We start from the raw sequence: 22,884 nt of genomic DNA on the forward strand, positions 1-22,884 counted from the left end.
GTTCTCTGGGAAGCTCCACCCTCACTTCCAGCTAATAACCAAGTTAACCCACAGCTTGATTTTCCCAGTTTCTCCTTTGCCCACTCAGCAGTGCTTTCTTTTTCGTTGGCTGCCAGCCTTGTGAGCAGTGATCGTCTGCACGTGGTGGCATTTCTGCTGGCAGTGGCAGCCCAGGACTTCTCGTGTCAAGCAGCCTCTTCTGCTTGCTGCGAAGCACAGCATGATTGTGGGGACAGTCCTCTTCCAGTCTAGCAGCTATGGCAAAGAGGGCAAGCTGCTCTGCTGCCTTGGTGAGGAAGCTTCTGAGCCTGGCGTGAATTTCACAGGTATGATGCTCAGGGATGTAATGCTGTGCTATCCCTTTCCTGTATTTCTCCAAGTGCTTCAAGGAGGATGTGGGTCCTTTCAAGTCTATCTTTGTCTTGTAGTACGAGACCAGCCACAGGCAGGACTGAGATTGCCTGCTTTTATGTGGGTTTATTGAAAGGATTATTATCTAGGATTCTTGAAATGCTTAATTTTTATGAGCACTTACACAGTATTTCAGAAATAGAGACCACTTCAGCACTTGATGTGACTCTGAAGTTTAAGATTTAGCATATACTACCTCCTGCTCTTGGACTGAAGAGATTGATAATTGCAGTGTTGGCAGCACAGGGTGGGGGACAAAACAGCCCTTACATGTTGGCTGAATAGGAAAAGCATTCATATCCGGAGAGAAGCAAATTGTATTGTGGGAATAAAGAAAAGGAAGGAGATGGATGAAGCATAACCTCCTCGCATGACTGTGTATTACTTGTACACTAAATAATGATCTAAGTTTTCCATTGTATAGGAAATGAAAGTGGTAATATATGATTTATGGGTAGCCTTTAAAAGGAGCTGATATAAAACAGAACTTCCCAGCTCATTTCCTTAATCTTCGTGTGAATAGAGCTTGCAGACTATTCAGTTGGAGGGGTATCATTTGTGATATGCTTTGGTTATCTTAGTTTCCTTAATGAGGTCTATGCAATTACCATGTTTCACTGACCTTCCATATCCTTACGTACTGGATGGTATAGATCCCACATGGTATTGAGCAGCATAGGTTATTATGTAATAATAACCTGCAATAGGTACTTTTATATCCTGGTAAATTCCCCTTTAGTAGATATTGGGTAACCTTTACAGTTACTTAAGCATCCAAGTCACTCTAAAAATGAAAGTGAAGGAAGTTAGTGAGACATGAACTCTTAAAAGCATTTGATTTTTAGGTAATGCGATTTTTAGGTAAGCACTGTAGCTAAGTGATTGAAGCTCCTCATCAAACATTAACTTCTGCTGGCTTTTTTTCTACGTAAAGTGGGTGTTAAGAACATGTGCCAGCCTCCCAGGCATTCCCGAGGAAGTGGTAGTAGTCCCACATCTGCTTTGAATCCTCGCTGGCAATCCAGCACAGCACCACAAATGGTTTCATGTGGGCAGAGCTGCTCAGCACTAAGCAGCAGGTGGCATTTCTGCTGGTTTTGCCTTGGCTAAAGTGCCCGCTGCTAGGCTCGGTGTGGGCAGGCTTGGCTGGTCATGGGATTTGCTGCAGCAGCTCTGAAGCTGAGCTGATACTAGGCTGCTTCAGGCTTACCCGTCGAGTGCATGGTTAAATGCTTAACTCTGTGCTGTCTGTTAAGTAGGGGTTGGATGCTCAGTTCATGAGCTTTTCTGGCTTGAGAAAGGAGGTATACTTTGGTTTAGAACAAATGCATATATTTTTGTTTAAAGCCTTCACATTTTGGCAGATACATAATTGAAAGTAAGAAGTTATTTAAACACCGTTAAGGTATTTTGGAGCGGAAAGGTTGGATATTTTTTGGAAACACTGCCTACTTTTATGTTTGCTCCTTGGCAGAGATGCGTTAAGTCAGATTTCTTGTATAGCACACTTGCTGAGTGACTTCGCTTAAGGCACTGAAACACTCTCTCTAACACAAGTCACTGTAGGAGTATAAAGAATGTATTATTTAATTAAATATGTATTTTTACTCCATAAAGAGAGCTAGATTTAGGAACTGGTGTTCTTTCCTGGTGCTTAACAACTGGACATGCATATGCACACACCCAGCCTTAAAAAATTACAGTGGGATGTTGGCAGCCATGCTATAATGTAGGCAGCTGAGCAGACATTGGGATTTCCTCTCTTTTCCATGATAGCTCCCAGTCTGATGGATTAGTATATTATAAAACTAATTGCAGTTGATGGTTAGGAACAAGAAGCGTATGTAAATATTGTATCTGCAGCTAATGAAATCAAAGAAGTGACATTTTGGTAGCTTAATCTCTAGTCACTTCTGTTCTTGCTAGGAGAACCCTGATAGGTTGCTACTTTGGCAAGGCTCGGGAGGTAGGTTATTAACTAATTGCAAGATGAGCAGGTTATGCAAGCACTATAACTCTGAATGATTACCATCAATGCAATCAAAAGCCACTTAGCTACGTGTTTAAAAACAAAACAGAACAAACCTCAACTGTCTCATGTACCTACAGTACTGTCAAAGAATTGCATGTAGATGCTGGGAACCCTGCTACATCCTTGTTTTCTGGGCTTGAGCTCTGTCCTGTGACACAGATTTGGCATATGTTTGCCTATTACTTGGCACAGGCCTCTTCCTGTTTTGTGTCTCACTGACTTCCCAGTTTTCCCGTCCTGTATTGCATTTGAGCTCTTTGTTCTCTTTTAAAGCGCCTTATAGACTAGCTCTTGCTCATGAATGTAAATCTCATGGGAGTGCGGGGAGGGTGGTATTATATACAAACATTCTCTGGCAGTGGTCTGCCTAAAAACATCCTGAGCCTGACTTCTCAGCCCCTCAGAAATGGGCCAAATCAATGATTGTAAAGTGAAGAAAGCATCCAACTTTTTAAAAAGGATTTTTTATGTTTGGTGCATTTAATTAAATCTTTTTACAGTGAACTTCCGTAAGTAAGTTCAACAAGAGAATTTGGAAATATATATTGGGACAGGAACTTACATCAGTTGTGCCATCAGAGAAAATATTTGTATCTTTACACCTTCGTATTTTTTTGCCCCCCTTGAGCAGCCCGCATGTATGAAACTACGTCATCGCTCTTTTTTTTGTCTTAATATTGAAATTAATTCTGCTACATGTTCCTGGAAAACCTCTCCATGGGTTAGAAGGCCAATGATGGTGTTGGCGTAGCACTACCATGCAGTGTTCAGAGAGTTTTGCTCTTTACTATGTTTTTTTCCAAAACCCTGTGTATTTAGATTGTTTTCATCATCACAGGAATTGTGGGGACCTTTGTCTATAAAACAAGTCTGATTCTTCCCCCCACTCCCTTGTACTATCAAGTTTGCATCAGTTGTCCTTTGAAACAGCAAACTAGAACTGCCTGGGTATTCAGAAATACTGCTGCTAAATACCTAGCATCATCCTTACTACTTTCTGTCCCTGTCAGTTTTCCACCTCTTCTTTACACAGCCTTGAAATGTATCACAAATCACCATCATTCCTGGTAATACTGAATCAGTTCCTGTCCCAACCTGTAGATCTCATTTGTGAGATGTTTCAGTCTGTCTTACCTGTATTTGTAATGTCAGTTTCAGATCCAGGCTACCTACTTCAGCCACAGAAACAATAAAAACATAAAACGTAACATTTCAGCATCGAAAGGTTTCCTTCACTACTTCACATTAAAAAAAAAAAAAAGCGCTTTTAATTTCTCCCCTATTTTTCTATCTGTGAATGCCTAAATACTTTAAAATAGAGGTGTATATAAATAGAAATGTATAATAAATACTAAACAGAAATTTTATATACACAGCTTGCTACTTGTTATATAGGAAGTTAATGACCTTCTCCAGCCTCCTTTAGAAGTAAACTATAGAATCAAGAGTCAGCAAAGTGGTATTGAAAACCACCGATCTAAGATGTGCAGACATGGTGTTCCCTTTCCATAAAGAGCATATTGTGCAGTAGGAGCTTTGTTCTGCTGTACACTGGGTTTTCATCTATTTACAATTGTACAAAAAGTAATTTCCTTTTCTGTTCTTTCTTCAGAGGCCCTGCACCGCCCCTACGGTTGCGATGTTGAACCCCAGGCACTGAATGAAGCCATCAGATGGAGCTCCAAGGAGAACCTGCTTGGAGCCACTGAGAGCGATCCCAATCTCTTTGTTGCACTTTACGATTTTGTAGCAAGCGGTGACAACACACTCAGCATCACCAAAGGTAAGGCTCTGAATCACAGAGCAGCTACTAGGTTGAAAACTTAGCAACAGAAAATAGAAAACAGAATCCGTCTCTGGATAGGAATAGGAATGAGTGCAGTTAGAGAAGATTATTCTCTAAACTGATGATTATAAGCAGACGGTCTGTCTCTCACTTGTGTTGGAGAGACACCTGCCGGGCAGTTCTCCTAGTACAGACACAGCTTTGTATAACACTGCCGAACAGTCTGGCCCAGCTACAGTTGTTCCTGTTCTAGGCTCCCCACATCACCGGCCTGTTGAGACACCTATTTTAGGGAGGGGCAGAGGAAAAGCTTTACATTATTGATGATAACAGAATTCAGCACTTTCAACTGGGGCAAAATCAAGAATTAAGAATTGCACAGAGATTTTCTATTTCTGTTCAGTACATATTTCAGAATATGACCTGCTGCAGAACTGTTTTAAATCACGTGCCATTTAAGGCTTCAAGAAGGAGACAAACCTCATTCCTCCAAGAAAAAAAAATCTTTCTAGTCTAAAAAGCTGGACTACAGGAAGCTTTTTGAGTTCATCAATCACACTGCAGAAAATTAGGGAACAGTATCCTAGGTATTCTGTCTGAAACTTTACTTATTATTACTTATTTACTTAAATACTTTATATATAGCAGTTTAGTCACAAGATCACCGCTACAGATTTTTACTATTAAACTACAAACTCAGGCTTAGTCAGCTGATAGCAAGTGTCTCCCTTAAATGAGACCCAATAGATTGCACTGTGCTTATTTTGCTTTTTTCTTTCTGGTCGTAGGTGAGAAGTTGCGAGTCCTGGGTTACAACCAGAATGGTGAATGGAGTGAGGTACGTTCGAAGAATGGGCAGGGCTGGGTACCAAGCAACTACATCACACCAGTGAACAGCCTGGAAAAGCATTCATGGTACCATGGGCCAGTGTCACGCAGTGCAGCAGAGTATCTGTTGAGCAGTCTCATCAATGGCAGCTTCCTGGTTCGTGAAAGCGAGAGCAGCCCAGGGCAGCTATCCATCTCGCTCAGGTACGAAGGACGTGTTTACCACTACAGGATCAATACCACCTCAGATGGAAAGGTAAGGATCTCTGGATAATGCTGTGGGGAGAGGAAATAAGGATATTAATTAAGAGGTGGTACAGAATCTCAAGTTGCAGACTGTTAAGAAAGGGGTGTACGTGAGAGAAAACAGGTCCACTGGTTGATTAATATAAAAAAAGAACATATATGCCAAGAGTTTGGTGGTAACTCACCAAACACCACTTTGGAAGAAGTGCAGACGGTACTTATCCTGGCTGAAAGCAGTTAGGGAGCAAAGCAGTTGTGGTTTGATGTGATATCTTTCCATTGATCCACTTAGAACAAGCAGAGCTTCGGTAAGTCAGCAGTTTTGATCAGCATTTTGAAACCTTGATCAAATAGCAGTACGATGTGTTGAGTGATGCAGAAACTGGCCTTGCGCTTGGCTACAAGAGTTCCGGTTTCTAGTCCTGTAAAGCACGAGGCAGGAGACAGCACTGCTCTCAAATGATAACTTATATATAACATATATAGCTGCCTTCTGCAGGTAAAAATCCCACAGATTAATATTAATTTGCCCAACAACATGAGAACAAATACTCTAAAGTCTGGTTCCCTTACTTTTTTTTTTTTTTTTTTAAACCTGCTAGAATGTTTTTACTGTACCCATTTTCCAGTGTTACTGAAAGCTTCCAGCTGCCTTCATTTAAGTAGATTCCTGGTTCATTCTTAACAGGTATATGTGACAGCAGAAAGCCGTTTCAGCACACTAGCAGAGCTAGTGCACCATCACTCAACAGTAGCAGATGGACTGGTGACAACTTTGCATTACCCAGCACCTAAGTGCAATAAGCCTACTATCTATGGAGTGTCCCCCATCCACGACAAATGGGAGATGGAGCGGACTGATATCACCATGAAGCACAAACTTGGGGGAGGGCAGTATGGCGAGGTGTACGTTGGTGTCTGGAAGAAATACAATCTCACGGTTGCTGTGAAAACATTAAAGGTGAGTTTTCAGATTGTTGTGCGCTGTTCATTTGGTCACCATTTATGATAAGGGTAAAGAAGTTGTAATATTCTCAATTATACCACCTAATTATATGAATATCAGAAAATGGAGTGTGCTAATCTGCGTAAAATCTATGCTTGAGAGTAGCTTTGCAGAACAAAGTTAGCTTACCAAACTTGCACCAGTACATGTGGCTTAGAAACAATTTGGAATTTTGGCCCAGCAAGCTCCTGCAGGAACTGCATGTCCAAGTCAGATCTGTAGAAATGGTTACCAAGTCCACTTCCCTTCCCTCAGAAGAGCTGTGGAAGCTTTAAGAAATGAAAGATGTTGGAAATACCCACTACAACATCTCCCCTACTCCTGGAAAAATTCAGCTTCTCCTTTCATCTTTCTTTTCAAAGCCTTCTGTTTGTTTCAACATTAACAGCTACAATTCTACGTACCCCCTAAGTAAGGGAGCTTTCAAGCTTAATTTTTATAGCTAGGCAGGGGAACTAAGTCAATGACCCTGAGAGTCGTCTTCTCACCAGCCACAGCTGCTTTGGTAGCCACAATAACTACCAAACAAGAAAGCCTAGCGCTTTCTGGGTACTGCAGATCTGTCACTTGGCCATGCTGCAGGCCAGCCAGGCAGCTTTTCAGGGGTGTTATATTTTGCTTTGGTAAAAGCCAAAACAGCAGAATGGAGATAAGGATGCCATCATTTATATTCAGCTTGGATATGTGGTGTTCAGCAGACCGTGGTCATGAAGATGAATTTTCCCTTCTTTTGCCTCTCTGCTTATCCAGGAAGATACCATGGAGGTGGAAGAGTTCTTGAAAGAAGCTGCTGTGATGAAGGAGATCAAGCACCCAAATCTAGTGCAGTTGTTAGGTTAGTGAAATTCCTTGCTCTTTCTGTTCTTACTTGAGTTTCCGCCAAAATGAAATCTGTCTTGTTTAAAAGCAATGGCAGACTTTCTGTATTTATGTAACTTTTTGAATCAGGTCAGGTTATGGGGTGGTATTTTTGACAGCTTACTCCTTTATGTAGTATTGGAGCTAAGAGACGCTAATTTTAAATAAAACATCAAATATAGTCACTTACATTAGTAGACAACTTTGTTGTTGAGGCACGACTATGCATTATATAAAGTTTGCAATATCAGCCTCTTGTTAGTTTGTACCTTTGGCCTTAGACGTGCTCCGGGGTTCGATTATCAGGGTCAGATTCCTTTTCTGCTGTGTTAAATCAGATTTACAGAATTATTTTCCATGACTTAGTTTTCTGATAGAACAGAACAAAATTATAAGAAAATTCAAAAAAAATTATATTGGAAGCACAACAAATACTGTTCTTCATACTTCTCAAATCAGAGACATTTATAGAAAAAGCTGCACTAAATAGAAAATTCAGTCCATAATTAAGTAGAAGACGACCAGATCGCTGCTGTTGTAAGGGACCCTGTGTATCGCCAAATAAGTACATGAGATCAAGACAGTGGAGATGCAAGTCAGATCAAACAGCACACAAATGGAAGAAATCCGCAGGCTTTACAGCTTGGCTGTGCCCTGTTTGTCTCACTGGCAAATGCATGATGTGATGATCACTATTAAATAGTCTGCATAGCTGTTAATTCTACATGTACCAAGATTCTTAAGGAGACACTCTAAACCTTTACTAGTGTTTAATTGCCTCTAGACTTTTGCTGCTTTCAGGAGCAAAGCTGTCAAGCCAAGCCTAGGATGAAAGGAGAAATGTGAAGAATGTGAAGACTTTTAATAATGGCAACTATTCTGTACCCATTTAAAAAATGGGCACAGATGAAGTGTCTGCCCAGCCCTGTCTGGTTCCAGGAGTAGAGACTAAAAGATTTCTCATCAGAGATGCATTTTTGCTCTTTCTGATGCACAGTGTAGCTGTGTTTCACTCCTCTGTGTGCGTAACGGTATAAACAGGCATTCAGCAGTGCCACAGTGGGAGTTCACAGAGATTTGACTTGAGTATCCTGTTGCCCTCCTCCTCCACTAATACATACTTTGTACATTATTGCAATGACTGTAGCAAGTAGTCATCTGAGGAATGTGTGAGAATGCTGCTTTAGGAGCAGGTCCCACCGTGCTGATCGCTTACCCAGCTAGCACACATGGGAGTGCTTCACATTACTCTGTTGTGACATTTCAGTCTGGAAAACTTGCCAGTTGACAAGTACCTGCTTCCAGCTGGCCACTCCTTAGCTTTATGAAGGAGGAAAGGGGAAGAAAAGCAAATCATATGTGTTCAAAATAACTCCTATTTCATTCTGTAACCCTCCAAAGAACAGAACTACTCCTTTATGTATATTATATAGGAATAGCTATGATAGATAAGTTTCTCTTTATCCATAAAGTGGATGGACAGGTAAATGGACAGAAGCACTGAATTTTAAGTTTGGCTGCATTGATATGGGTCTTGTAGGTGGAAGTCTTCACTTTTCAGAGAAACACTCATCGGTACAAAATGTGACAAAAGGATATTAAATCAGGAATAGTGGTAAGCTAGGGAAGGAAGGGAAGTTTTATTCACATGCTCTCTCCTCCTCACTGCTAGGTGTATGTACCCTGGAGCCACCGTTTTACATTGTGACAGAATACATGCCATATGGGAACCTGCTAGACTATTTACGGGAGTGCAACCGGGAGGAAGTGAGTGCTGTTGTGCTACTCTACATGGCCACCCAGATCTCCTCTGCTATGGAATACCTTGAGAAGAAGAACTTCATTCACAGGTGGGTAAAATGACATTGAACTGGTACAATCTCAGATTGCAATGATGAATGGGCCACCGGCATGGTGGCCCAGGAATTCTTCCTTTTGGGGATGTTTCTTCCAGATCTAGATTTCACACTGGGTTATCCGTTGGCTGTTTTGGTTTCAATACTGTCTTGCAATTCCTTCTCCCCATGACTTTCATACCAGACTTACAATCTTGTGCTCAACTGCCTGACAGCTATGAAAGTTGGTGGTGTCCTGTTCTGATGTACCTGCTTTGTGCCAGGCATTGTCAACCACAGCGTCCTATTTCAATCCAATCAGATAAAGCTGCTACCAGGGTGTGATGAGCTCCTGATCGCATCCTATTCTTAGGAAACAAACTTCTCATCATAACAGCTATCATTACTGGAAATTTAATAGAATTTAAAGAATGAACCCTAATCCTGAGTTACCTTATTGCTCCTAAGAGTAAGTCCACTCAGTACCTGACACTGTTCAGAGGAAAGCTCACGTTCCCTTTATCTGCTGTATAAAGAAAGTGCTTCCCAATTCAGAAGAGAGGGACAGGCTATGCTATATGCAGAAGACTATATTCAAAAGCCCTGTTCTTGCTCCACTAAAGGAGTGTGCTTTTTTTCCTTTATACAGGGACCTGGCAGCACGGAACTGCTTAGTTGGAGAAAATCACGTGGTGAAGGTGGCTGACTTTGGCTTAAGTCGACTTATGACTGGAGATACCTACACAGCTCATGCTGGAGCCAAGTTCCCAATCAAATGGACTGCTCCTGAGAGCCTGGCCTATAACACCTTTTCAATCAAATCAGATGTGTGGGGTAAGAAAACTCCACTTCAGTGGTCTGTTCCGTTTCATTTTGTTTTTCTTTGCCAGGCTAGACAGTAACTTGCTTTCTGGCTTGGGCAGAAACACAGTCACATGCCAGGCCACAGCTTCGTGAATCAATAGCATTTTTAGCATGTCATGTCTTCACCTAGACTGGCCTGAAATATCCGCAAGAAAGAGATGCTGCCTCAAGCTGCAGTACAGGCCACAATGTAATGAGCAACACAAGAAAAGGGCAGACTTATGTTGTGGTTTAACCCAGCAGGCAGCTAAACATCACACAGCTGTTCACTCACTGCCCCCCCAGTGGGATGGAGGAGAAAATTAGAAAAAAGGTAAAGTAAAGGTACATTTTTTTTGTTCAGCATGACGTCACGTGGTATGGAATATCCCTTTGGCCAGTTTGGGTCAGCTGTCCTGGCTGTGCCCCCTCCCAGCTTCTTGTGCACCTCCAGCCTTCTCAGTCAGTAGAGCATGGGAAGCTGAAAAGTCCTTGACTAGTGTAAGCACTGCTCAGCAACAACTAAAACATCGGTGTGTCATCAACATTATTCTCATCCTAAATCCAAAGCACAGCACTGTACCAGCAACTAGGAAGAAAATTAACTCTATCCCAGCCGAAACCAGGACACTTATAACCAGGAATTTTGTTTTTCTCCTTTTGCAGCCTTTGGGGTGCTGTTATGGGAAATTGCTACTTATGGGATGTCACCATACCCAGGCATTGACCTCTCTCAGGTGTATGATCTGCTGGAAAAGGGCTATCGGATGGAACAGCCCGAGGGGTGCCCTCCAAAGGTTTATGAACTGATGAGGGCATGTGAGTATCTTCGTCCAGTTTGGGGGACACAGCCTGGGAGGGGTGGGAGAAATCTGTAGTTAACACTGAAGTCCTTGCTTCTTATGTGCCATTTTGTTAGCTAATGTGGAAAAGGCCCTGTCACCCAAGACGTACCTGGTTACTGATGTAAAATGAGTCTGGTCTCTAGGGAACAAGAATTCACTCTCAAAAACTGTCATCTCTGAGTACAGCTAGATAGCACTTTGTGGCAAATTGTACTGGTGTTTTGTCAGTAGGACTCTTACTATGGAATCACTAAATTAAAAGGAAATTTAGTTCTCTGCACCCGTGCAGGAGACACGTAGTTGACAAGGGTGCACAAAACACATCTTCCAAGCATTCCATGAAAAGCTCCCTAATGTCCTTCTGTGACAAACTGAAAATCTACTAATAAAAGGCCAAAAGATACAGTGTGCTACAGGAAGAGAGCAACAGAGTCTAAGAGCATTGCCAATCTCCTTCAGTCCCGCAAGAGCAGAGAATATATTGGGCAAAAGACTGAAGACTCTAGGGAGCAAACCAGGCCATGCTGTTGAGTAAGGTAAGCAGCTCTGAACAGAGACACCCTGTCAGCATGACCAGGGTGGGAAGAGACTCCTTGGTGCTAACTCAGGCAATCTGTGTGGCCCTCAATGTACAAGATTGACAAACCAGGGCTTAAGACAGGCTGTTCTACAGCCTGTCTCCAATGATGCCTGATCCCCAGCATGTCAAAGAAAGTCAGGGTGAATTTCAGTTATGAAACAAAGAAGCTGGGTAATGATGAAGGATATTGCTTCAAAAAACCTTCAGGAAGCTGACAAAAGCCCAAAAGCAGGGAATTCATATGATATTAATGCAACCCAAAATGAGCAGAATGCCAGTCACTTTCCAGACCCTGTGGTGATATCAACAGATAATGCTTCCAGAATACATTCCCCTAGTGCAGATTTCTAACTACAGAAATTACACTTTTTGTCATGATACCCTTCTATAACTTTCCAAGCTCCATCTTAGATCAGTGCACTCTCTTCCTCTTTTCCCCACAGGGTGCATACATTCTCCTTTTGGAAGGCTCTGCCTGAATTTCAGTATTAAGAGCATGTGAGCAGAAGGTTGCTTGGAGCTTTGCACACACAGTTACCTGTGACTGGGCTAGATGTGTTCAGTCCAAACAGCCAGGGTAGCAAACATGGAATTCTCCTTTGCCCAGAAAATTCAGAAAGAGGGATAGGGAGATCAGAAAAACCTGTGGAGTTGGCAGAGAGCTGGGATTTTTAGAATTGGTTCCTTCCTCTCAAGATCTGTTTGTTAGGATACGGTAGGGTGACTGACTGCTGCTATGAATTAATATCTGTGAATGACTCTAAAGCCTGTTTAATAGTAGGAGATCAGAGTGACTGTAGTTGAGAAAGCTTAGGTATTTTCTGTCTCCCTGGACAGAATAAAAATTTATCTCCTACCTGTTTCAGGCACTGAGACTTACTCTGCTTTCTCACATTGCAGGCTGGAAGTGGAACCCACCAGACCGACCTTCCTTTGCTGAGACCCACCAGGCTTTTGAAACCATGTTCCATGACTCGAGCATCTCAGAGGGTGAGAGCCCCTGTTGCTTTATTTCTGAAGCAGTACTGGAGGTTATCCCCCAGAGTGCTATGTCTTACAGACGGGCCTTTAAGGCTCATCTGCTAGAAGTGGAGGTTGTGATGAAGCTTCATCCCTTACTTAATTTCTTAACCATAAGGGGGTAAATACCTTCTCTTACTTGCTGCACAAATATGGAATAACCTTTAGACATATACCAATGCAGGGGACGGTATAGTTTCATTTGAGCACTAAGATGCCAAAGAGTTAATTTAAAGAATATTGTCTCCTCTATTAGAGGAAGCCTCTTGTTTCCCAGACTGAAGAGTAAGGAATAGTGAGTGATGCTGAGAGAGAGAGAAAGATGTATGCATATCACAGTCCCTTGCTGACTGCAGCAATTAGGTCATGAAATATTATTCTAGCAGCCTTCATTTTTAAGAAGTGTACCTTAATCTCTGGATTTTCTACTTAACTACTTCTAGGAGCGAATCTGTGCAACTCAACTCTCAAATATAATCAACTAGGAGGTAAATACTGGTGAGAAGTGTGATACTAGACAGCAGACAAGCAGAAATGTCTGAGCATCTTCTAAATTTTTAAATTAAATATGAAGCTGATCCATCCATTTCCTTACTACAGAAAAAACACACCAGATTGAATTCTACCAGGGAGGATCTGTAATAGGCGCATCAAATGGCCCACACAAATGCAAATCTGGGTGTGGCCAGGAGGTTGTGCGGTTTTTTCTGATTTTTTTTTCCAATCACATACCTTGTGTTGATGTTGGGAAGGAAACATGCAGTCTTCATTTCTAATATGGAGGTGCAGTGCTTTGCCTCAAGCAAAGGAGCTTAGATCCAGATCCAGAGAGGACACAACTTTTGGGGGATCCCAGGAGCATCAAGAGGAGGCACCTTAATTAAAAACAGAGGCAAATGCATTCTCTGCTGGCTTAAGCTCTTGAGCAACCCTTAACCCAGCAGGGAGCTAGATTCGTACTAGACCTCTTGTACAGATCCTACCACTGGGTTTTTTTGCTGAATTTATAAAGATGTAAATGAGTTTGAAAGCATTATGAAAAACATCTTACCCTGAATACCTCTAGACTTGAGCAAAAACTAAATCCATAAACTATGTTCTTCTCAGTCATGTATCTCTTCTTGCCAGGCTGAGTTTGCAGTAAAGACCCAGATTTTCTTTTCCTCTTCCTCTGCCAGTCTCGGTTCCAACTATTCCCTTTTTGGTTTTTTGTCCTTACAGAGGTAGCAGAGGAGCTTGGAAGAACAGCCTCTTCCTCATCCATAGTTCCTTACTTGCCCCGGTTACCCATGCTTCCCTCCAAGACTAGAACACTGAAGAAACAGGCAGAGAACAAGGAGAACATTGAAGGAACACAAGATACTGTGGAGCACTCAGCTTCCAGCTCAGCACCAGGTACGGGCACTGGGACAGTGACAGCGAGGCCACATGTTCTGGGATAGGCTTGCTGCTGGTGTAAATTGCCAGAGAAACAGAAGAAAACAGAACAACATGACATGGGAAGGTGCTTTGCGCTGCTATGTCATTAGGGCTGTTGGCTACCTCAGCAGCCCAATTATTTACTAGCAAATAGAAAACACTGCAGCTTGTGCAATGTTCTTTTAGTAAATCCCATTGTATTTTTTTTTTAAATTTAGCTTTACTGCTTTTTGTTAAATGACTGCTTCAAAACTGAAGTTGACAATGCAACAAGAGATTTTCTTTTATACTTGTGATATTTGGGGAAGGAGGGAAAAACTACAAGAAGGGAATAAGAAACTGGAAGAAAAGAGCAACTTCACTTTTTCCTGAACTCTCTCCTAAGTGGCCTCCTCAGTATAAACAACAGACAAGTCACACATGCAGAAGTGGAAAAAAAGTTAAAAAAAAAAAAAAAAAATCACACCAGCCTTGCACAAAAATAAAAGTGCTAACTTCCTCTCTCAATCTTGCTCTGCAGAATCTGGGCAGCTAAATATGCCAGGCCCATAAAGCCCACTGCAGGATAGGGAGGTGGAAGTGGAAATTGGTTTTGTAGATTCACACTTGTTTCTTCTGTCTAGGTTTTATCAGAAGCACACAGCCAACAAGTGGGTCTCCCGCACTGCCGCGCAAGCAGAGGGACAAGTCACCCAGCAGCCTGTTGGAGGATGCCAAAGAGACCACTTTCACCAGGGACAGAAAAGGTGGCTTCTTCAGCTCCTTTATGAAGAAGAGGAATGCTCCCACACCTCCCAAGCGCAGCAGTTCCTTCCGGGAGATGGAGAATCAGCCCCATAAGAAATACGAGCTGACGGGTAACTTTTCATCTGTTGCTTCCTTGCAGCACGTGGACGGGTTCTCTTTTGCTCCCACGCAGCAGGACGCAAGCCTGGCACCACCCAAGTGCTATGGTGGGGGCTTTGTGCAGAGGACCTTCTACAATGATGATGGCACTGGTAGCAGCAGTGGTGGGGGCGTGAGCACTGGTGGTGGGTGGTCGGGCATCACTGGTTTCTTTACACCACGTTTGATTAAAAAGACACTGGGTTTACGAGCAGGAAAACCCACTGGCAATGAAGAATCTTCAAAGCCTTTTCCAAGGTCAAACTCTACATCTTCCATGTCCTCAGGGCTTCCAGAGCAGGATAGGATGGCAATGACCCTTCCCAGAAATTCCCAGAGGTCAAAAATCCAGCTGGAACGGACAGTGTCCACCTCCTCTCAGCCCGATGAGAGCACGGGGAGGGCCAATGACCTGCTTCCCAAAAGGTTTGAAGAAGGCCCTGCTTTGACCAGGGAGAGACCAAAAGCAAAACTCTTGCCAAGGGGTGCCACAGCACTCCCTTTCCGAACCCCCTCCGGATCAGAAGAAAAGGAGGGTCCAGGGCTAGCAGCAGCTCCTAAGGGCAAAGAAAAAAACAGTGGCCTACGACAAGGGGCCCTTGAGGATGGTGAGAGACCAGGGTGGTCATCTCCAGTAAAGGCTGCAGCAATACTTCCAACCACTCATAACCACAAAGTGCCAGTCCTAATCTCACCCACTCTAAAACACACTCCAGCAGATGTGCAGCTCATTGGCACAGACTCTCAGGGTAACAAATTTAAGCTCTTATCTGAGCATCAGGTCACTTCTTCCGGCGACAGGGACCGGCCCAGACGGGTAAAACCAAAGTGTGCTCCACCTCCACCACCAGTGATGAGGCTCCTGCAACAGCCAGCTGCCTGCTCAGATGCAGCAGAAGAGTTGAGCAACGTGGCGGGAGCACAGCACGGACTGGAATCAAGCGAAGGGAGTAAGAAGGCAGCAGCACCTGTTGGTGGAAAATCTGGGAGGCCCATGATGCCTCCACCTCAAGTGCCTCTGTCATCGTCTTCCACCTCCCCAGTGAAAATGGCCAACGGCACAGCTGGCGCAAAAGTAGCGCTGAGAAAGACCAAACAGGCAGCTGAGAAAATCTCTGCAGACAAAATCAGCAAGGAAGCACTGCTGGAGTGCGCAGATCTTCTCTCGAGTGCCATCGCCGAGCCGACACCAAACAGCCAGCTGGTGGACACAGGGCACCAGCTGTTGGATTACTGCTCAGGCTACGTGGACTGCATCCCGCATACACGCAACAAATTTGCCTTCCGGGAAGCTGTGAGCAAACTGGAACTCAGCCTGCAGGAACTGCAGGTGTCCTCAACAGCTGCTAGCGTCCCTGGGGCAAACCCCGTCCTTAATAACTTATTGTCATGTGTCCAAGAAATCAGCGATGTGGTGCAAAGGTAGCTACTGTCAATCTGGGTAAGAGAAATACACATGGGGGGGGACTTTTTTTCTGTACTGATGCTTTCAAAAGGAAAGACTGATACTTGAGTATGTGAAGTACCTCAGATCACTGAGTTCTCCTCACGTTTACAGGTTCATCTCAAAAAATGGGGATGGAGAGGGTAGATTAAAGCTGTAAGGGGCAGATCATCAAGTATTTGTCCCTACCTAGTCAGTCTGATCTGCTTGGTATGGCAAGGGTAGGAAGATCCTTGCTCCTCCCTTGGAGAGGCAGGAGAATCGATAGCAGGTTCTCTCTCTGGGAAGGATGGTTTAGTGTGCGATAGCTGGAGTACTGGAGTGGCTGGAGGCCACTTGGCCGTACAGATCCTCCCCTGTCTGCACTAACGCATGCTTTGGCCTCCTGTCAAGGCAGAGGAAAGGCACTGGGGCTCTGTTGGTACCAACTGCCGAGCAGTCTGAGCTGGAGTAGCTCTGAAGGGGGAGGTCGCGTGCGGTTCGGGGAGAAGGTCTAATGCACTGACAGTATTCAGAGCTGCTGGAGGTGGATGCACTAGCCCAGATGGCTTACTTCCACAGCGCTGTTGCTGCTGTAATGAGAACTGCAAAATTAGTTAATATATGAAACTGTCCCTTTTCCCTCCTGTCCACCTCATCCACCACATGTTCTCATCTTCTTGTATCGGAAGCGTCAGGGATGCTGGGCAGACTTACCACTGGAATACCCCCTTCCCCACCACACAGCCTTCACTCAGTTGATAGCTATCTCTAGTGGTCTAGCACGGGTGCTGCTTGATGATCTTTTGTGAGTAGTTTGGGGCTCTTGCACAACTTGCCAGTGTTGTTATTGGGGTGGGTGGGTGTTGTGTTTTTTGTTTTTGTTTTTTAAGCTCTAGATTGTTTTTAACTTGTTACCAGGCTGACGCGCCAATTGTTTCACCTTGAGGTGCCATGGTAGGTAAGGCCTCTGCGTCCACCACCCCTGGCTGTTCTCAACATTCCTTTAGCAGTCACAGTGCTGCAGGGCCAGCTGGAGAGCCAGAAAGTACGGTGCCTGCCCGCCATGCGCCCTCGCTGCTTCAGGATTCCCTGGACCGGTCTCTACTCAGCATAACACTAACAATTCACACTTGACGGCTTCCTGGGATTTGTTCTAGTGCTTACTGGTCTCGCAGGCTTTCAGCTTCCCTGCATATGAAGGTGACTAGGTATGTCAGCACATGGGGGGAATCACAGCCATCTTTTTTTTTATTTATTCCTGTATTTTAAAGGCTAGATCAGAATCTCTTGCTGTGGCGTAGGGAACATGCACATATACTGCACACTCCTCTGCCTAAGACGTGACAAGCGTTATGGCTCTGCCTCGGAGAGCTCCGGCTGGGTTATGGTCTCTGATGTCTGCTACCTACTGACAATCCCAGAATGAAAGCAGTCATGTGGTTGAAATTGTCTTCCTTGGTCATAGTGCTGTTTGTAGACTGTTGTGGCCTCAAACAGCTGGTCTTCTGCGTATACGCACAACTCCCTGAGACGTAAACGTACTGGCAAGTAGGAAGACCTCCAACTAACTGTTGGTTTGAGAGAAGAAGAAAACGGGCCTAATACCTGGCTCCAAATACACGTTACCCTGCATGCTGCTGCTCACTTCACGCTATTGGTGATGATAGAGGATCTGGCTTGCTTCGCACCTTAAATCTTTTATTTTTGGCTAAAATGCTTTTTTAACTTGTTTTTAAAGTGTGACTGTGCTGCTTTTAGTTTGAGCATTTAGAGTTGAGCTGGGGCACAGGTGTGAATTTAGAAGATGGGCACTTCCATTTCTGTCTAGAAGCATTGCCCTGTTGGTGCTTGGAAGTAGGCTGGGCTGTCTCAGTGAGTGTCCCTGTTTTTATCATGGAGCATAGCGAGACAGTGGCCTGAAAAATATTTAGAAATAGGCTGGTGTCTGAGAATCCTCATTTTATTACTGGTCTGTGGTAAACAAAGTTGTGTCACAATGCGTGAATGCGCACCAGTGGATGCGCACCAGTGGAGCAGTATGTGAGGTAAAATGGACCACGTGAGCGACACTGTCCAAGTAGGTGAAATGGTGAAAAAAAAGCAACCCCTCCACCCCAACTGACAGGCTTTAAAGTGAATTTATTATTCCTACAAGTCAGTTTTACTCCAGTGAGCTAGTACCTAAGTGGAGACAAATGAAAGTACAGCGTGGGTTACTCATCCTGACTTGGCAGTACCAAGCCAACCCGACAGAGCCTGCTGTCTAGTTCTGCGATAGGATTTTCAGCTTGCCCAGGCTCTCCTGCAGCCCTCAGGTCAGCGGGGCGGGGAAGCTGTGCCGGGGCTTTTTCACAGCAATGCTGAGCCGTAAGGCAGAGTACCAAACCGTTATCTTGTAGACTTTACTGAGGGCTTTTGTGGTTTACCTTATCTCTTTCAGTCATCTTTATGGACGGTGTGCATCACTGCACACCAAACTAACTGCCTTTGGAAAGGTGACCTGCAAAGGGAAGGCGGCTTGTGGTATTGCTTCACATGGCCCTTTAAACAATCAAAAGGGGTGAAAAGGTATGGGAGCTTTCTTCGGGCCAGAAAGGCAGGTCTTGTTTGCCCTGGCAGACAATCGCGTGGTTTCATCATTGTACTACTACTCAGCCTAGGACAAATGGACTGAAACTGAAGTGATTCTCAGGGGAAAGGTATTTTAACCAGAAAATTTTAAGGATCATAGTCCAGTTCTGATTAGTATTTTGAAAAAAGCCTTTTTCTTTTCCCAAATGGCAGTCTTCCAGAAAAGCTCCAGCAAAAGTGAAAGAATAGCAAACAATTCCTGGAATTTCTACCTACTAAATCTTCCCTCTTTCAGCCCTTTCTGACCCTTCTGAAGAAACTAACTGTGCCCCAGCGAGGGACTGATTCCCCTCCAGTGGTCATCCCCACCTTCCTTTCAGATGCTGCCTGGCTTCCCCTCCCCCACGGCAGAGAGGATGGGCAGTGGGACAGGGCGGTGGGCGGTAACACAGCTGAAGCAGCCATCTGCTATTACAGAGTCGCAGAATGGCTCAGGTTGGAAGGGACCTCTGGAGGTCGTCTGGTCCAACCCCCCTGCTCAAGCAGGGCCACCTACAGCCACTGCGCAGGACTGCACCCAGACGGCTTTTGAACGTCTCCAAGGATGGAGACTCCACAACCTCTGTGGGCAACACGGAAGCCCATTCAGTTCTGATCCCTCCAGTGGAGGGAAGACGCAGAACAGTGGAATTAGGGATTTGCCTGTCATCACTCCTATGGAGAGCACTTTCTCTGCTCTTACCTATTGTCTTACTCCCATCAGGTAGGTAGATGGTGGCAGAGGTAGTGCTGACTTGACACTAGGTTTTTTTTCCCCTAAATAGGAGGCTGCAGAATTGCTGCTGCTTCTGCTGCCCAGCAGTGTTTTATTCCCAAACCGGAATTCTCCCCTGCCCTCCGGCAGGACAGCAGAAGGATGGTATCTGGGAAAGCTGGTTCTGCTGTAAATCATCGTTCAGTTGTTCTTCCTTCCGTGGCCATGCTCCTAAAGTTGTTACCATTCCTTCTCCCTTTTGCTAGGTTTGGCTTTCTGTTCAGCCTTAAAGGTCTCTACTGTTGCAGCATCTCTGCTTTCAGCCTTGCACAGTATGTTCAAAGTAACATAAGGATGGTGGAGCCCCGTAATTTGTCACAGTGAAGAGCACATCTTGCTCCACTGTTTAGGGTAGGGACAAGGCATAAACTCCTGTTGCGTTTCCTCTCCTCAACACCATCAGGCAGCCTTGTGTGGTAAGGATGCAATTGCAGCCGGGCTCTCTCACTTGCACTAGTATGGGCTAGAATTTGAAGTAGTCTTCTTTGCATCAGGGGATGGCATCATGTAGGGCCTGGTAATGCCAAGCACAAAGCATGCGCTCACACAAGTGAGTTGACGTGGGGCACTTTCTCTTCCTAGCTACTGTGGGGAATTAGCTGACTCACAGGTGCAATTCTCTCTTCTTCCTGCACTGTACACCCTTTTTAACCCCAGAAGTGGTGCATTCGGCTGTCTGACTGGCAGCACTCTGATTTAATCATATTTTTCATTAGTGTGGTCAGGGGTGAAGCTGAATTAAGAGTCTGGGTCTTGGGACTGCATCAAATTTAGCCGCTGGGAAAGTGGAATTGAATGGAGCAGCGTTGCTGATGCAGAACACAATGGGGAAGGGTGTGCGCGTGCGCGTGTTCTGTTCCCTTCTCTTGAGCACTACTGGCCTTGTGTCAGTGAGACACAGCCAAACACACGCATGTTGACGTCCCATCAGGTGTGCTTACGCAAGAGTTTTATGGCACACTGCTCTCTGCGGGCAGCAGGAACTAAACCCCACAGCGTGGGGCAATAGCCGCACCAAGACTGCTGTGTTAACAGAGCAGCCCCTCCCAAAAAGGCAGCGGGTGTGTGAGCAGGTAGGATGGGTTACACTGTGCAGTCATAGGGTAAAGAAATCCAGACCCCGACGCCTGTACCGCTTACCCAAGGCAGGCTTCCCCAGCAGCTGAGGCGCTCCGCGTTTTGCTTGTCGGTGCTCTTGGGCAGCAGCAGCTGTGACAAGCACTAATGAATCCAGAAAATCTTTTCTGCAAACGTAACAGGCTGCTGTCTTCTCTTTTAAAACACTCAACCCAGGCCTGCTGCTAATCAGTAGCTGGCAGGAAAACCGAAGGGTAGCGACTACAGCATGCTTGGAAACCTTCCACTTCGGCGCGAGTGGCACCATCTAGCACGGATGGGTGCTGGGGTTGCACTCCCAACTGCCTGTAGTGTAGAACAAAACCTTCAGCCTATTCCCTGGTGGTAGGAAATAAGAGGTTATGGGACACCTGACTTATTTATGATACCTACACGATAAGAAATGTCTGTACCAAAGGAGGTCGTTCTTCCAAATGTGTCTGTTGTGCACGGGAGGTAAAGCCCAATCGGCTCAGCACGCTGTTTGTATCCAGTAGCGAACTCATTGAGGGCAGGAACAGATTGAAATGAAACATGTTAATCACCAATCACTCTACCAGTGTTGTCAACTGTTTTTGTTTTTAATTGTTATTGTAATATATTTTGGTTGTTTTTCTAATTTAATTCTCTCACTATCGTCTGACTGTGAACTGCGAACAGTGTTAAACTTGATGTAAATAAGGCCCTTTGAAGGGCCTCTTTGCCTGTCGTTCCACAAAGTTTTGCCAATTTGCATTTTGTTTTAAATAAAGGTTGCAATATTTTATTGGCAAAAAACACTTGAGTGTATGCTGCTTTTTTTTTCCTTAAGGAATAGTTGAAGCTGCTCAGTACTAACCTGAAGTTTGTTATTTTGGGTAGAAAAGACAAGATGATTATAAACCTGCTAAAAAGAGAAATAATTCTGCCAGACTGCAAAGAAAAGCAGTATCTTTATTTACGCCTTTAAAATCAAAGTTAACATTGCCGTGGAGCGGTCAGGGTCAGAGGAAAGCCGTTCTTGCTGTTGGGGTTGCATAAGCAAATGCTCACTTAATTCTCAAACATACAGGAGCGTGACCTGGCAGAGTGCAGGTCTCCCATCACCAGGCTGACAGTTGCCCTCGTCAGTAACACCACCACCTCCTTAATCAGTAACGCTAAGAACTGCTTAACATGCCAACTTCACACCAGCCCCGCACTGGTGAAATGGCTGACAAAGTGACTCCCTCCCACTCCAAACGGCATCAGTTTAACCTGGACAGCTAAAGATTCCTTTGCATTTAAAAAAAAAAAAAGCAAATCATAGGTTATCCTGGCTTATACAACCTTCTAAGCAACTAACCTTCAACTAACTAACAACTTTCTGAACTTTCTGCCTGAATTATAAAACACAACCCGAGTTGTGTCCTTCTGTGGGGCTGCAGCCTCCCTTCCCCAGCTGACTCCCCCGGGCACATCTCCCTCTGCTCTTTCCCAGGCTGAAGCTTTAGGCTCAACACTTGTGACTGAGAGATTATCCACAAACCAAGTCTCAGAAATGCCTGATAACAGCCCACGCTGGCACGGGCCCTGAGGTCCGATCTAGGTAAGTTTAAACTAACTTTGCATCAATTGAGCAGTAAGAAAGCAGCTGGCTCGCCTTCCTGCCTTGGACTATGAAGCCTCGTTAGATGACTGAGTCAGCGTGCCCGGAGGGAAACAGGAATTCAAAGTCTGCAGGAGCAGTAAGTGTGTCTGGTCAATCTTTTCCCAGAGGTTGTGCTGCTCATCACTGGCACCGCAGAGGGGTTCAAAGCTTAAAACAGATCAAAGGTCCACACAAGCCGTCCTTGGCATGTGCTGTTTCACCTCACTGCCCCAGCCCAGCGGTGTTGGAAGGGAGTTTTGACCTAGAGGTCACAAAGTGATTCCCGTAACGCTGTCGAAATTTTTTGGTCCTGCTGTAACATACTTATCACCTGGCAAGTACCCAGACAGCAAACAGCCCCTTAGTGTAGTAATGCTGATACCAGCCAAAAAACCACAGCATGCAACATACTGAAAAAAAGAAAAAAACCCGCCAAGCTTACTGCATCCCTGAAAACTCGAATTCAACTGCAGCCTGTTCCTTCAGCCACCATCCTCCTCAACTGCCCTTTGCCCTTGAAAGGGCAATTAGTCTCTCCTTTTTTTTCCATTTTGCAGTGAAGCAAACAGGCTCTTCACCAAACTGCTTAGAAAAAGAATTTCAGCAGAAGTTCACCTCATCCTCGCAGCTGCTTCCATACAACGAAAGACTCCAACGAGAGAGGGACACTCCAAAGCGAGAGGCTATGGATTTGACATCTCCAGAGGAGATTATTCAGTCATTTTCTCCACGCAAGGGCCTCCCCGCACAAACC

The 22,884-nt window shown here is 44.7% G+C and overlaps 1 protein-coding gene across 1 annotated transcript; it reads left to right on the plus strand.

The window, feature by feature from the left end:
- Positions 1 to 220: 220 nt before the first annotated feature.
- ABL2 (ABL proto-oncogene 2, non-receptor tyrosine kinase) lies at positions 221 to 16,217 on the plus strand. The gene is made up of 11 exons (XM_009320737.1): positions 221 to 326; positions 4,056 to 4,226; positions 5,018 to 5,313; positions 5,992 to 6,264; positions 7,060 to 7,144; positions 8,840 to 9,017; positions 9,652 to 9,836; positions 10,512 to 10,664; positions 12,171 to 12,260; positions 13,512 to 13,685; positions 14,333 to 16,217. Exons 1-11 carry the CDS (start codon positions 221 to 223, stop codon positions 16,018 to 16,020), a joined length of 3,399 nt encoding a protein of 1,132 aa, XP_009319012.1. The 3' UTR covers positions 16,021 to 16,217.
- The last annotated feature ends 6,667 nt before the right edge of the window (positions 16,218 to 22,884 follow it).

Source organism: Pygoscelis adeliae, unplaced genomic scaffold, assembly GCF_000699105.1.
Source record: "Pygoscelis adeliae isolate BGI_AS28 unplaced genomic scaffold, ASM69910v1 Scaffold402, whole genome shotgun sequence".
Classification (NCBI taxonomy): domain Eukaryota; kingdom Metazoa; phylum Chordata; class Aves; order Sphenisciformes; family Spheniscidae; genus Pygoscelis; species Pygoscelis adeliae.

Excerpts from the sequence above, each read along its gene's own strand:
- ABL2 (XM_009320737.1), top strand. The coding sequence starts at position 221 with ATGATTGTGGGGACAGTCCTCTTCCAGTCTAGCAGCTATGGCAAAGAG. Across the intron at positions 10,665-12,170 it reads TTATGAACTGATGAGGGCAT|GCTGGAAGTGGAACCCACCA; the intron begins GTGAGTATCTTC and ends CTCACATTGCAG. Across the intron at positions 13,686-14,332 it reads AGCTTCCAGCTCAGCACCAG|GTTTTATCAGAAGCACACAG; the intron begins GTACGGGCACTG and ends TCTTCTGTCTAG.